Source organism: Amyelois transitella, chromosome Z (genome assembly GCF_032362555.1).
Source record: "Amyelois transitella isolate CPQ chromosome Z, ilAmyTran1.1, whole genome shotgun sequence".
Classification (NCBI taxonomy): Eukaryota; Metazoa; Arthropoda; class Insecta; order Lepidoptera; family Pyralidae; genus Amyelois; species Amyelois transitella.
The window spans coordinates 7,124,840-7,139,481 of NC_083535.1; the positions used below are offsets into that span (position 1 = coordinate 7,124,840).

General features: G+C 36.6%; 1 protein-coding gene across 1 annotated transcript; it reads right to left on the reverse strand.

Moving 5' to 3' along the window:
• Positions 1–94: 94 nt before the first annotated feature.
• LOC106133970 (ER degradation-enhancing alpha-mannosidase-like protein 3) lies at positions 95–11,845 on the reverse strand. Its single transcript, XM_060953901.1, has 11 exons — positions 11,483–11,845; positions 10,861–11,007; positions 7,050–7,202; positions 6,184–6,337; positions 5,293–5,462; positions 4,728–4,949; positions 3,997–4,162; positions 3,488–3,660; positions 2,840–3,055; positions 1,595–1,796; positions 95–1,411 (listed from the first exon to the last, which is right to left on the reverse strand). Exons 1-11 carry the CDS (start codon positions 11,596–11,598, stop codon positions 572–574), a joined length of 2,559 nt encoding a protein of 852 aa, XP_060809884.1. The 5' UTR covers positions 11,599–11,845; the 3' UTR covers positions 95–571.
• Between the last annotated feature and the right edge of the window lie 2,797 nt (positions 11,846–14,642).

A 14,642-nucleotide genomic window follows, 5' to 3' on the forward strand; every position in this document is an offset into this window, starting at 1 on the left:
TTACCTGCATTATATCGGAACAATAAATCAAAAGTATCGCTACTAATCAAGAACTCCTATTTTTAAGAAGTTGAAAATGCAAGAAAAGAAAAAAATGTTTTGTTATCATTTATTTATGATCATGTAACTAAAAGTATGAAATATAAATAGTAAGATTTTATCGTTAAAACAGCCTTTATCTAATTTAGTCTCTGAATAGTACATGTATTGCTCATATCTTCCGACCATGGAAGGTGCGTTACAATTAATGTTTAGATGGAAAATTATTATTGCAACAGAATTGCTACATCGAAACTGAACACGTTGTTTTTGCCTTAGCCTACTTATATAACTCAATCGAATTTACCAAAATAAAGTATGAACTAATAATTTACAAAATAGTTCATGTGCCATGATAATAATGAGCCTGATAAAAAATACTAAAAATATAAATTTAAATAATTGAACCAAATGCTAGACTTTGAAAAGGCACAAATATTCACCAGGTTCACTTATAGATATACATTATGTACACTATACACATACATTCAAAAAAATGTTATGTACAATTAACAATAAACTAAAACAAATCTCATGGTTTGTTGGCGGGCGGCTCCGTCGTCCTCGGATGCCTCTCTTTTTGTTCACTTTTCATTGTTGAACACATGCTTGGTGGTCCTTCTACTCTGCGTTCGTCGCTAACGAACTTTTCTTTAGATATGTTTAAACCTTCAAGTGGTTCCTGGCAGGATTTCTGCCCACTCGGCTCCTCGTTGGATAGAGATAACTCGAACTGCGTCACAAGTTGACTAAGTACATGTTTTAAATGATCAATCGATTCCTTATCAATCGTTTCGGGTTGAGTAGTAAGTACGGTATCACAGTCCCCATCGTCACAGAGGTTCTCGTATTTTTTCTGTAACGACTTGAGCTCTCCGACGATGAGAACGAGGTCGGGGTTAACTTTTAGAGCATCAATGAGAAACTTGGCTTCCTGCGAGAAGAGAAACACCGCGGGGATTTTGATGTCGTCCTTCCCGTCGCCGGACATTGCGAAAAGGGCGGTGGTCTCGTGAGTCGAGTCGGGGATGTTGTCGTAGATGATGGCCAGCCTGGCGCCGGCGGCTTGGATGTTGCGCACTTTCTGTGCGAAAGTGCAGAGGCCTCTTTGGGCGATGGCGAATTTGTTTTCAACGTGGTTTTTGTTGCTGATAGGATGGCAGGCGTCGGGCGGGTCGGCAAAGGCGGCGGTGCCGTGGAGGTGGGCGGCGTCGAGCTCCTTGCCGAAGTGTCCGGGCCCGGCCGGGAACACGCGGTCCAGAACCCGCACGCCGGCTGGAATCACGCCGTTCTCGATATCGCTCAGCGAGTTCCACTTCGACATCTCGCGCATAAATGTCAACCCTTCAGCTGCGTCTTTCGCTGATTTTGCCTAGAAACATACAATTTTTTATAAAATTTCTGTTTTACACAATCATAAGTAAGGACGCCTACTTTCATTGATTGTAAGATGCTTAGTTTATTTTTAACATCAAACATGATCAATCGGCGAAGAGTTTAAAGGTCGTCGGAAGGCGCTTACTGTCAAATATACTACTATAAAAATATAACACACCGTTGACGTCGTATACAGCAGTTGTACTCTGCCATCTGGAAGCGTTATGACTGATATGCCCATGTCAGCGAGGGCGAGTATCTGCCGCGGGTCGTTGAGCGGCCGCAGCCGCGCGGGCGGCCTCGCCGCAGTGGATCCGAGGAGCTGACGCATTGGCTGCCGAACCTTCTCAGCGATTAAGGAGGCGGTGTTCGGACATGTCCTGCAATAAAAGATAATTCACTTATGAACTACTAGTTGTTTTCGCTTCAGTAAGTACCTACTTCTTTTTACAATCAACGTATTTCATTTAGGGTCTGTAATGTACTTTCTCCGAGCGCCGTTTGTACACCTGGCGATCTATCTTTTGTTCGTTAGCTGTTCTGAATAATTGTGTTTTTGACTGTTATATTGGACAGCTTCCTTCGATCATATATTCAAATATATGATAATTCCTTATACAATACATATAGTAGAACGCTTAAATTTTTTTAATTAATAATTAAGAGTAGATTTTGGTCAGTCTAGTTTTAGAAAAAATAATCAGCAACATGCCTTGTTGATTACAGTAGGTACTCAGTTGTATAACGAACCTACGTAATGGCCGTCACCTTACGTCACGATGATTTTAATAACTTGGATTGAAGCTTTTTCAGCCGTCACATAAGCGATTCAATTATCGATATGCATATTGTTATAGAATTTATAAAAACCGAGACAAATTAATATAGGATTTATAATTTGCCTTTCTTACTTTTTATTATATAAATTGAGTTACAAAGATCGTCTTCAAAATTTAAAAATAACTAATAGACAAGGAAAGTTGACTGTGATTTCGAAATTATTTCATTGTCTTGGTTATTTAGCTTAGTTAATTTTAATCAGCCTTACAATATTTATTTAATTTGCGAAAGTTAATTAAACAATGGGCCAAAGCAATATCGATACAAATTTATTAAACGGGAAACTATGTTTATTAGTTACGGTTAATCATTATTATTCTTATAAAGCATGAAGACCTTTAAATCAAATTTAAAAGGTTATAAATAGAACGAAGGCTTAATTAACCTTACAAAATTACAGATAGTCGAAAAAAAATTATAACTATTAATTTTTATTTTTTGCAACGCCGAGCCACGCCGCCACCTACAAACACACACACATGTCAAACTTATAACACTCCGTCTTTTTTTCGTCGGAGGATAAATATACATTTAATAACAAAACTTAAATGTAGACTAGGAACACCTGAAGTACAAAACTTACTTTCTATATTTATCTTCGTCGTCGTCGTCTATCTTCAATGAGAAGTAGGATGTGTTCTTCCCGGCGTTGGCCAATGAAAGTGGCAGGAAATGAGCCTCTGTAGTGAGTAGATAGTCTTCCAACTTGACCGGCAAGTCTCTGTCTTCTCCAAACAACATGTAGAGGTACTTGAACGTTTCCGCTAGCACGAACGAGTCCATTCTGTCTTCATGTAACCTTCAAAATTTAATTTGAAAATGTTATATGTTTGAATCTTCTCTGTCGTCAATAGGATTCCACTTGACCATTTAATACTTCATCCGTATCGCTCATAAATTCATTTAAAATTATTATACTAGGCAATTGTTTAACTCTCAATGGAACAAAGAAAAAATACAAAATCCAAATTTCGGTTCACGGCCTAAACACTGAGGCAATTTGTATCACTGATAAAATTTTGTTTGAATAAAGTCAATTACCCAGGTCTAACCAACGTTACTGTTTTGTGACAATTCCCACAGGGACGGGGAATACTAGAATTGGGAGTAAAACGCGGACGAAATTAAGGGTAATATAAGCTTTTAATAAATGAATTAATGACTTATTTTTTATCAAAAGAACTTAGTAACAGAAACAATTATTACATGAATTTAAATTAACGAACAGTACCTAGTCCTAACATCGTTGACGGCGGCATACCCGCACGGCACCCTGGCGTGCTGCTGCAAGGCTTTGAGAACCGCCTTGCCGACGTGGAGGTAATGCGCGTCGCCGGTCGCGCGGTGCAGGAAGTACGTGGACTCGAGGAATTCCGGCCGGAGGGGGTGGTGTCCCCAGTGGACCTTTGGCATATTTATAATTATGCATACATACATAAAATCACGCCTCTTTCCCGGAGGGGTAGGCAGAGACTACCTCTTTCCACTTGCCACGATCTCTGCATACTTCCTTCGCTTCATCCACATTCATAACTCTCTTCATACAAGCTCGGCGGTTTCGGGTACTTTTGACCTGACCCTTTACCAGGACGTCCTAATATCTTAATTATTATTCCTATAATTATGCATCTTTCATCAAAACTTAAAATATTTTTTTATAAATTTTTTTCAGTACCCTCAAAATATAGATAACATTATTCAGATCAGTGACCTCTGTTTTAAAAAGAAAAGTGTAATCACCTGGAAGTCTGTGGTGAAGGCTTCTGGTATGAAGGTGTGTCGCTGCATGACTTGGTAGAGCATCTCGTGCGTCTCCACAGCGGGCCGAACGTCGCCCAGTAACACCTGGAGACCAGGCCAGAACGCCTGCAACGCGTCCATGAAGTTCCGCGACTGAAGGTGCGGCCTGAAAGGAAAACTAGGTAAGAAAAACAATACTAAATTGGTAAAGCATCAATGTAGTTACGGGTCGTAAAAGTGGCATGGATAGAAAAAATTGGGACAAAACATAGAAACACAACCCTCTAAACCACGCGTACACATAGGACCTGTTGGGGTGATTTGATTAGCCGTCGTTGGTACCTTTTTGAAATAAAATTCAAATTCAAAATTTTATTCGTTTTTATATACACTCCATTTCACTTAATAATTGTCATGTCTTTTGTTTTGCTTTCACAACAATGGTTGATTTCAAATAAATTACTTAATACTAAGTTTACTGCCGCTTTCAAAGCGTCAGTGCAGAAGAAGCGGTAACAAACTGCACTGCAGCATTGCACTAAAACAATTCATATAAGAAAACCTCTCAACTGCGAGTATGACAGGCTGCTGATGTACTTCTTGACCCTATTGTAATGACGGTTGAACTTCACGAGGTATTTCTCGTCTCCTAACAGAACGCCTTGAATATGTTTTCCTAGTAATATCGGGAAAGCAACTAATGTTAAAGCATTCTTAGACAACTAAAATACCTGTGCATATGAACGGCGAGCATGACAGGACCCCTGCTGATGTACTTCATGACCGCGTTGTAGTGACGGTTGAACCGCGCCAGATACTTCTCGTCCCCTAACAGAATGTACGCCTTGAGGCAGTACTCGTAGTAGGAATCGATGCCCGCGCCTACGCCAGAGTCTTTGCGGACCCAGTCCCCAGAGTGGATGTTGATCACTGTGCCCATTAAATCCGATGTCCTGATAGAGAAACAATATAAATGTAATGCGTAAACATTCGATCAACTAATATATCTGAATAAGTCACACAGATGCTTGGGTCATGCAGTAGTAATTAAATGATACCGTAGTAAAGAAGACAAAACTTTTAAAACGAAAGCTATTAGGCGGTCTTTTCACTAATGTGAAAAGGCGTATATGTCTCCTCTTTCATTTGATCTCTATGGTTAATCTAAGGCCCCGAGATAACGTTGGTTCAAAATGTTTATCGATACTGTTGGCTCTGTCTACCCCGTAAGGGACAAACCTGTATGTTTGGTACAAATAAGAGCAAGAGAAGATAAATCCGTTTATAATTAATTACCTATGTCTAATCTTCCACAGTCTGTCCATGGCTTTGTGTGCTTTCTGCTCGTAGATAGGGTTGCCAGTGAGCCGCGACAATGCCGCCATCTCCAGGATCATGGTTCCCGCGCAAGCGGTACACGTTTCGCGGGATTCCGACATCCCTCGGATGCCGTGTCTTAGGTTTACCTGAGTAAAAAATTAATTTACCACTTTGATCAACTATGTACTACGTCCACCGATGTGAATCACACACACAATCCTACAAAACATGTTTAGATCCAGTTTTGAACAGATGGACATATTTGTTTGTTTCGTGCAAATTTTCAGCAGGATTGAGTCTATAAATTGTTGTAGTGTATGATTTACCATGTCGGAGAGAATGCATGACATTTCAATACAAACAGTATTTTTAAAGACATGCATGTTTTGAAATTATAATTAGAGTAATGTTAATGATTATACCATTACCATTGTCACCGTCACTTTTACTTTATTTATTATTTCCGGTAATTATAATTGCATAATATGTAATTAATATATTTGCAAAATCCCCTAATGACACTGCATTATTCCCTTTTGTGTTATTATCTATATCTACCTACACGTCCTTTTAGCTAGATGTTTATTGTGCTGGATGAAGGTTTTATATGCTGGTTTTATGTGTGCTCGATATATAAATCACTACATTAGACTAGGGAAAAGGAAAACTATTCCCAAGTAGCGACGTTCCAAAAACTTGTATTGTATACCTAACTTTTGTGTTATATGTATTGTAGTGATACAAATTAATGAAAATTACGTTTTCTTATTCACAGTCTATCTTCTAATCAAAATGCCACCTATGAATGTGACAGCTGTAACTTTAATGATCCTAAAATTTAAGGAGCATAGGAGTAACTGTACTTACATTAGCATGAGGTATTCCAGTAGAAGTGTTGAAGGCGGGCAGCAGCCTCTTGCCCAGATCCTCGGCCATGGCCAGCAGCTCCCCGGCGTACCACTGCAGCACCGGAACTTCCGGCTGCAGGGACGTCGCTATCACGTGAGCTGACAGCAAACCCCTGGAAACATGAGCTTTCGTACGCCTGACTTTGGAACTGACGTTATCTTTAACTTCGACTCCTGTCGTACCTAAATCCCGATAACATCGAAAAAAGCCCAGGGCGTGACTTCTTACTATGATCCTGAATTAGGGTAAGTCATGTTTTGACACGAAGCAACTCCGGTGTGTCTTACGCAATCTTTTCAGAGGAACCTTACCTATGTTTGACAATGCGGTTGGTGACAATATCCGTAACTTGAAAGTTGAAACCCGAATTGGGATCTTCTTACAAGGGGACATGAACCAAGTACAAATAATAGTCTCTATGAAATGATAAAAAAAGGGGAAGGAATTTAAAAGAAAGAAAGAAAGTAAGTGGAAATCAACAGTTTTTGCTTTCCCTATGAAAAAAAGAAATGATAGTGTGTAGGTATGTATGTAGAAAACCATGAATGTCGCAAAATTTTGGTGCTATTAAAAATAATAAAATAAAAATTAGTAAATAAAATAAACTATGTAAATAGAAAAAGTGACGGTACTAATATAAAATCAAAACGAACTTGGTTTTAACTTACACACTGGTCTAAGATATGGTAATTTCTCATCCATAGATCAATTAAATACCTGGCATGTATTCCTCAGGCTTAAAAAAAAATATTCTTTTGGCTAAACGATGAAAGTCAGTACTTCAAAAAGTGATGTACGGCATGTAATGGACCTATCAAACTTACCCAATAACTCGTATATTAGTCTCAAAGACAGATACGACAATGTCGTGGTCGAAGGTTACATCCTTGATGACCAGCTGCATCGCCCGGCTGAATTCTGAGAAGTCGCCCATCACTGCCAGCGTATCCAGGCTATCCACGAGAGTGAGAGAAAAGCTAGAAACAATTGGCATATTTAGTGGTAGGTTTTTGTTAACTTTATGAAGGTGATAGTAAAAAAATATACGAGTATTAGATTTAGCTGTCGCTTTTTGAGTCGACAGTGGAAGTCGCGTCATTCTTGACTAAATAACTCGTAGTCTGAAGCCATTGGCATAGTAGAAGAAGAGGTACATACGTCATCATTATCTTAGTGTATTCTAAGTTTCGCTCTTAGCCCGTTAGCCCTTGTGTTGCTCATATAGGTTGTCTAGTAGTACGGAGTAACCTTCTTTTTGCACAAAGCGTCCAGCATTTGACTTTCGTAACAGGAAGGGCTCTACCAGATAAGATAAGGACAAGTGTCGTTATTTTGTTTTGTATAGCTTACTTTTTCCTACGTCGCCTCTTAAACCCTAGGAAAGATTTGAAGTCGTTAAATATTACTCGTCAAACAACACGTCCCTCAAGACTGACTGATAGGCAACGCGCAGACCAGTGGGTCTACTGACATAAAATTAGGCATGTAGGTTCCTTATGTGATCTACCGGTGCACTTAGAGAGGACCCGGGGCTTTTCGTTATGATGCGAGCCCAGCCGCACAGGCGTACTCGTCTAAGTCGTTGCAGGTAGGTTTTGTCTACTCCGAAAGAAAAGAAGACGTGAACATTTGGTTCATTAATTAAATAAAATACCAAAAATATACTTCTGACGTGTAGTCCTACGAAAAGCGAAAGTAGGTCACTGCTGTTCCTAACCACTTAAAAAACAAGAACCTTGAATATAACAGTCTATATTATTCGAACAATGCAAGTAGTGCGTTGCATTGCATTGCTTGCAGTCATCTACTTTACTAACACAGAAAAAATAATTTTAACACCATAACTTTGTTTATATTGAACACAATTCGTACCTAACTTCAAAGACGTACTTATACCAAATACTCAGTACAGTTCTAAGGTATACTTCTAAAGAGGATTTAGAATTTTACATACATACATATAAACACGTCTACATCCCTTGCGGGGGTAAATAGAGCCAACAGTCTTGGTAAGAATGAAAGGCCACAATCAGCTGTATGGCTTAATAATAGAATTGAGATTCAAATAGGACACGTTGCTAGCCCATCGCCTATAAGAAGAATCTCAAGTTTATTAGTCTATCCCTTAGTCGCCTTATTCAACATCCCTGGGAAAGGATGAGATGGTCCTATTCTAAAGTGCCGGAGTGAAAATTCAGGAGATTTGAGAAAGAAAATACCGTTATTTTTTATTTTATTTACTTAGTTAAAATAAGCCATTTCTCATATATGTTTATCTATGAAATATTGAAAGAACAAGAACAAGGGAATGCTGTAATATGAAAGAAGATGTGACAGGAATGGAAACGGGATAGCTGCTAATCAAGCTTGCTGCTTGATCAAACAAATATACTAGGAGGCTCTACAAGACTAACAGAATCAAAATCAGACAGGCTTGCATGAAATGAGCAATGAATGTGGATGAAGTGAAAGAAGTATGATCATGACAAGTACATAATTTTTTTTCTTTCACGTATGGAAAAGAGGCGTAATTTTGGTATGTTACAAAAAACAGCGTAAGAGCATTGATGGTCGAATCGCTGCCCGGTTGAAATGCGTGATGCGCATAAAAGGCACAGGTTCAAATTCGACCTCGGCCGTCTACCAATAACTATTTTAGCAGTTATGTACATTAGTTGGACTACTAACCGACGTTCTTATGGTCTTAGTGCCGTGTGGTTCCCGGCACCAATAAAAAAAAGAATAGGACCACTCCATCTCGTTCCCATGGATGTCGTAAAAGGCGACTAAGGGATAGGCTTATATAATTACTTGGGATTCTTCTTTTAGGCGATGGGCTAGCAACCTGTCACTATTTGAATCTCAATTCCATCATAAAGCCAAACAGCTGAACGTGGCCTATCAGTCTTTTCAAGACTGTTGGCTCTGTCTACCCCGCAAGGGATATAGACGTGATTATATGTCTGTATGTATGTTCTTATGGTGAAGGAAAATATCTTGAGGAAACCTGAACATTCACGCAACTGGATGTGTAACCAGGATCTATTGAATACTGGTTAGCTTCCCTGGCAAAGGGTGCGGAGGTCAATTAAACCTGACTCACCCTATTCAAGTTCCATGGACAAAAACACCGGGATTCTTTCCTGAGTGGTAAGATTGCAACCGGGACTAAAGCCAGGAGGAAGAAGACAACAAACATCATTCGTCATGAGCAATAAAAAAACAGATTCTCAGGAATATAATTTCACGATATATAAAAAGTGATACAATTCTGAAACAGTATAGACTATTAGAAATAGCCAATCAATTAACTGCCAAGCTAATGTGTCGTGAGTTTGTTTTATTGCCATATTTAAATTTAAGGGTAGAGAAGACATCTTGAGACAGTTACATGAGAGAAGAAATGTGCTTCCTGCGGCTGTGACAAAGTTGTTTATGTACAATTAACTTTTGTTGTTAAAAGAACCACGCGCTTGCTGGCTGTTATCAGAGTATTCTAGAAAATTCTCTGTATAGTTAATGAAAATTGCTAGGAATTTCTTTATCAGAAGTAATAAAAAAACTGTGTTGGCGAAACTATGTTAGGTAGATATTTTTATATGAAGATAGGTACTCGTAGTTGGACATTTCTGCATGACTGTTCCATTTTCTTTTTTTGTATGTCCTGTAAGAGCACTTGATAGTATTCAACTAAAAATTAAGATCTAAGAGTATAAGTTCATGTAAAAAAAAAACATCCAGCTAGCCAAACACCAATATTCATGGAAGCAAAGAAGAAGTGAAACAAGGATCTTTTAATAAAATATTGAAGTAATCTTGTGGTGTTATCTCAAGAAAGATACTCATAACAGTATAAAACCTTGATAAAATGAAAATTAAAACAAGGTCATCTAACTAGCAATTGCAATAATGTACCTATCTGTTTAAATAAAAATATTCATATCTTCAACAGTGAATAATTTTGTATAGATAGCATATCCAATCAACATATTTGTGTCATTACAACTTCATATATCATATGCATAGGTATTTTTACCGTGTTTAATTTATTAAGTTGATTTGGATATATAACAAGAACATTTGGTATACAATGCTACAGTTTACCTATGATAACCAAGGATATGATGCCGGAATACAACTATTCTGGCATCATATCCTTGGAACAAGAAATATACATAAAACATATAAACTAAATAAACAAAAATACTTGTTAAACTATTCCTTACATGAGAGTTATGAATGTAGATGAAGTGAACGAAGTATGCAAGGATTGTGGGAAGTGGAAAAATGTAGACTCTACCTACAAGACATAATTTTATGTCTACACACTGTACATAGTCAATGAGTGACTATAGTACAGTGTGTAGACATAAAATTATGTCATGAGACATCTTTTAATGCTGTATAAATATTGCCATTGAGGTAGATGTTCATAATTTTCATTCCCTTTAATGTGTCACAGACAAGCACACTATTTCAAATTAATTTAAAAAAAGTCCCTATTCATAATGTCTTATCACCTGCAAACTGTAGGTCACAAAATGTCTAGACCACTAGATAACAGATGTGCATCAATCTGTCCCACAACAAAATATGAATTATCATTTCATGAGATATAGCCATTATCACACTTACTTGCCAAGGGTATCATCCATGTCTCCCCTGCTTGGTGTGATGCCTTTCCACCTTCCCTTGCAGCTTAATGGCATCAGCTCATCAGCAGGGTATGCATTATTCATGTATGCATCATAAGCATGATAAAACATCTTCCTTGCTTCCTCCCTGGGTATCAGAAATGATTAGTTGGCATGGTATCTAATTCCCTTCATGCAAGATAAAGGAACTATACCTTTAAACAGTAAGTCAACTTTGCGATACTGACTTACCAAGAACATCAGAAAATCCATGAACAAGAAAGTAATACCTCTAATTGTGTAAGTAATATGTGTTGTTGGTCTATTTTCATAATAGATCAGTCCAGTACAAAAGTAAGAATGAAAGAGAATTTAGGATTAATGGAAAATTATATCCTAAATGTGCGTAGGGATGTACAAATTCTAGTTTGTGAATTATATTATTGTTTATTTTACTCATTTGCTTAACATTTGTGTAGTTACTTTTGACAATGACCTACCCATTTCCAAGATTACAGAAAGATTGTATCGATTGTTAAAGTAGATCATTTTAAGAGTGTCTTGCACAATACCCATGTAGTTAAAATTAATTTAAGAATACTTAGTAAAGGCTCAGTTCTTACCTTAGATTAAATCTTTCTACTGTTGTCATACGGGAAGCTGTTGATTCTTCTTCTGTCTTAACACATATAGCGAAAATAAAAACTAACAAAACTCGATATGCCATTATTATCACCATATCACAATGTTTTCGAATGACTAGCGCTCACTTCTTTAAACAGGCAGGTAAGATTTTTATTTACAAAGAAAATTAAACAAAATTATTAAAAGTTAGTATTAAATTATACAAAACTCACATTTTAAAGAAAATGAAACAAACACCTTGTTTTCCTACAACTAGTTACAAAACCACCATGACACTTAAGTTGACCTGTCCTGCTGAGCTGCCTGCCCTGCCTGCTGTCTGTTTGATAGGGATGTAAAAAAATAATTGAATGAAACGATTACATGAACATTGATTAACATTACAAGTACTCGATAACATTTAAGTCGATTATCGACTGCCACACCAATATTTCACGCCTCACGCACATTGACAATCTTTGAGTCAAAAAAGATAATCACTACGTTTTACTTTGAGTAAATGTCACACCATTAGTCAAGAAATAAATAAAATCAATTGCGCATGCATAATGAAAGTATTTTCAATCTATATCTATTACATATAATAAAACAGTAAAAATATTTTGTCTGTACATTAAGTATTTTGGACTGAAATGGATAGAAGAACACTTAGAATGAATATTAGAAAGCAAAAATATATTTTTTAAATTTCTTGTCTGTCTGTCTGTATGTATGATCACAATTATCTCCGAAAGTACTGAACCGATTTACTTAAACGATTTACATCAAAATCGGTTCACTAAAAAAAAGTTATCGACATTTGAATGAACTCAAGGCATGAGTTTGCCTGCAAATAAGTTACGAAATTTAAAATTCAAAGTCATTTTATCATTATACAACAGAATTATACCTATAACATATAAATATAAATATAAGTGAAAGGCGACTAAGGGATAGGCTTACAAACATGGGATTCTTTTTTAGGCGATGGGCGAGCAACCTATCACAATTTGAATCTGATGCTGAACGTGGCCATTCAGTCTTTATAAGCCTTCTTTTCTGTTTTTTTTTCTGTGATTTTATTAAATCACTGTCACTTAATGAAGTGATGACTTACCTATAACGGCTTCTGAACACCTACACTTCTAAAACGGCTTGTGAATCTACTAATATAACAAAACAAAAATAAAACGTAAACACTAGAAATTTGTCAAAACAGAAAATTATTCCCAACTAGCTATTGCCCGCGACTTCGCCCGCGAAAATTGCGACTTGAATCTACAAAAATGTGAACCCAACCCAACTTCACAGCCTCACGCGCCAACCACTGACCCATGGTTACAGTGGTGTCGAAATTAAAGTAGACTTACAAACCAAAAATCTTTTTACGTGAGAATTACGCATGTTATGTGTGGCAAAAGCAGGATATTATCAAACTATAATTAACATATAGGTATAATGCTGTCGTACAATGATAAATTACTTTGAATTTAAAATTTCGTAACCTATTTGCAGGCAAATTCATGCCTTGAGTTAATTCAAATGACGCTAACTTTTAATGAACCGATTTTGATGAAACAAACTTTAAATGTTTGTCTGAGTTAAAACAAAGTAATTGGAGAAAGTTTTAAGTAAATCGGTTCAGTACTTTCGGAGATAAGCATGATCATTCATACAGACAGAGAGACAGACAAAAATTTAAAAAAAAATGTTTGCTTTCTTATTGTCCCTCTATCTATTTCAGTTAAAAATAAAAAATACTAAATATACAGACAAAATATTTTTACTGTTTTATTATATTTTTAGATAACCGAAAACGTCAACAAGATAGTAGGTTCAAATCAAAATTCGGCACACACTGTACATCAAAGTATTTAACGCTGACATTCCATTAAATATTATATAAATTTCAATTAATTCAATTCATCTATTCAAGTTAACAATATATTCTCTCGTCCACATTTCTATTCTAATTCTAAGTTAAGTCAATTGTGAAGTTGAGGTTGTTGAAGAAAATGCTGCCGTGCAGTTTGTGCACTGGCGCTTTAGAAGCGACAGTAAATTTACTTTTAAGTCATTCGACATCAACCAATGTCGTGAAACTTAAAAATAAAGAACAGTTATTAACAGATGTCTGAAATATTAATGAATATTTTTTTTAGAATTTTGAGTAAAACATTTTTGCGATCACCAAGTCGGACGTACATACTTCTTGGTGACCGCAATAATATATGTAAGACGTTTCGTTACACGCGGGCAAAGAAAGGCAGAAAACCGCTGCGCGGGGGCAATGCACTCAAATAAAAAAGGAACGCATTTAAACTTTGTGGATTCTCTTTCGGAACGACTTTTGGGTTTCGTGAGCATTCTAGTGTTGTTAATAATTTTGTGGATGACTGATGTTTTTGTTTGGTTTTTATATCAGAAATAAGTCTATATGAGTTTAACGAGCCTTTTTCTGAGGAACCCAATTGAGACACCACTTCCATAATTATTATGCGTATCCTCTCTTACCGCCACTCCAGTTAAATCTAAACGTAGAAAAGGAGAGAAGACTAGACATACTGACTTACTTTCATTTCTGTCTAGGTTTGGGCTTTGATGAGGTAAAATTTATAAATGAGTGGATACTTTTAGGGCAAAATTAAATGTTTCCAGGTAATTTAAATTGCTAAAAAAAAAGAATACACATATGGCCTCAACCTGAGACATGTCGACAAGATATTCTTCATCTTCCCTCTTTTTTTTACTTTGTGGTTAACATTAAATTAAAGACAGAGAAAATACATATTCTATCAACGGTGGTGAATATAAACAATAGGTAGCTTGACAGAACTTTTTTTTAACATTTTTTCGATTTCTGTCAGCTGATCTTTCCTATATTGTAAAGAAGAAGCAGACAGATGTACGCTTAAGCATTCATCATAAATAATAAATAAAGGTCATTTTCACGAAGACAATTAAAATTAAAATTGGCAATGCTGCCAGCCTTCTGGGCACTCTCCCGCAAGTTGATGCTATGCAGGGACTGTACAATTTGTAAATTTAATTTAAGTTTGTAATTCGTTTATTTCTTTTTATAAGAAGTTTTATTTTTTATTTTGCTTATTCCAAAATGATGTATTTAATGAAGACATAATTTGATATTTAGCTATACTA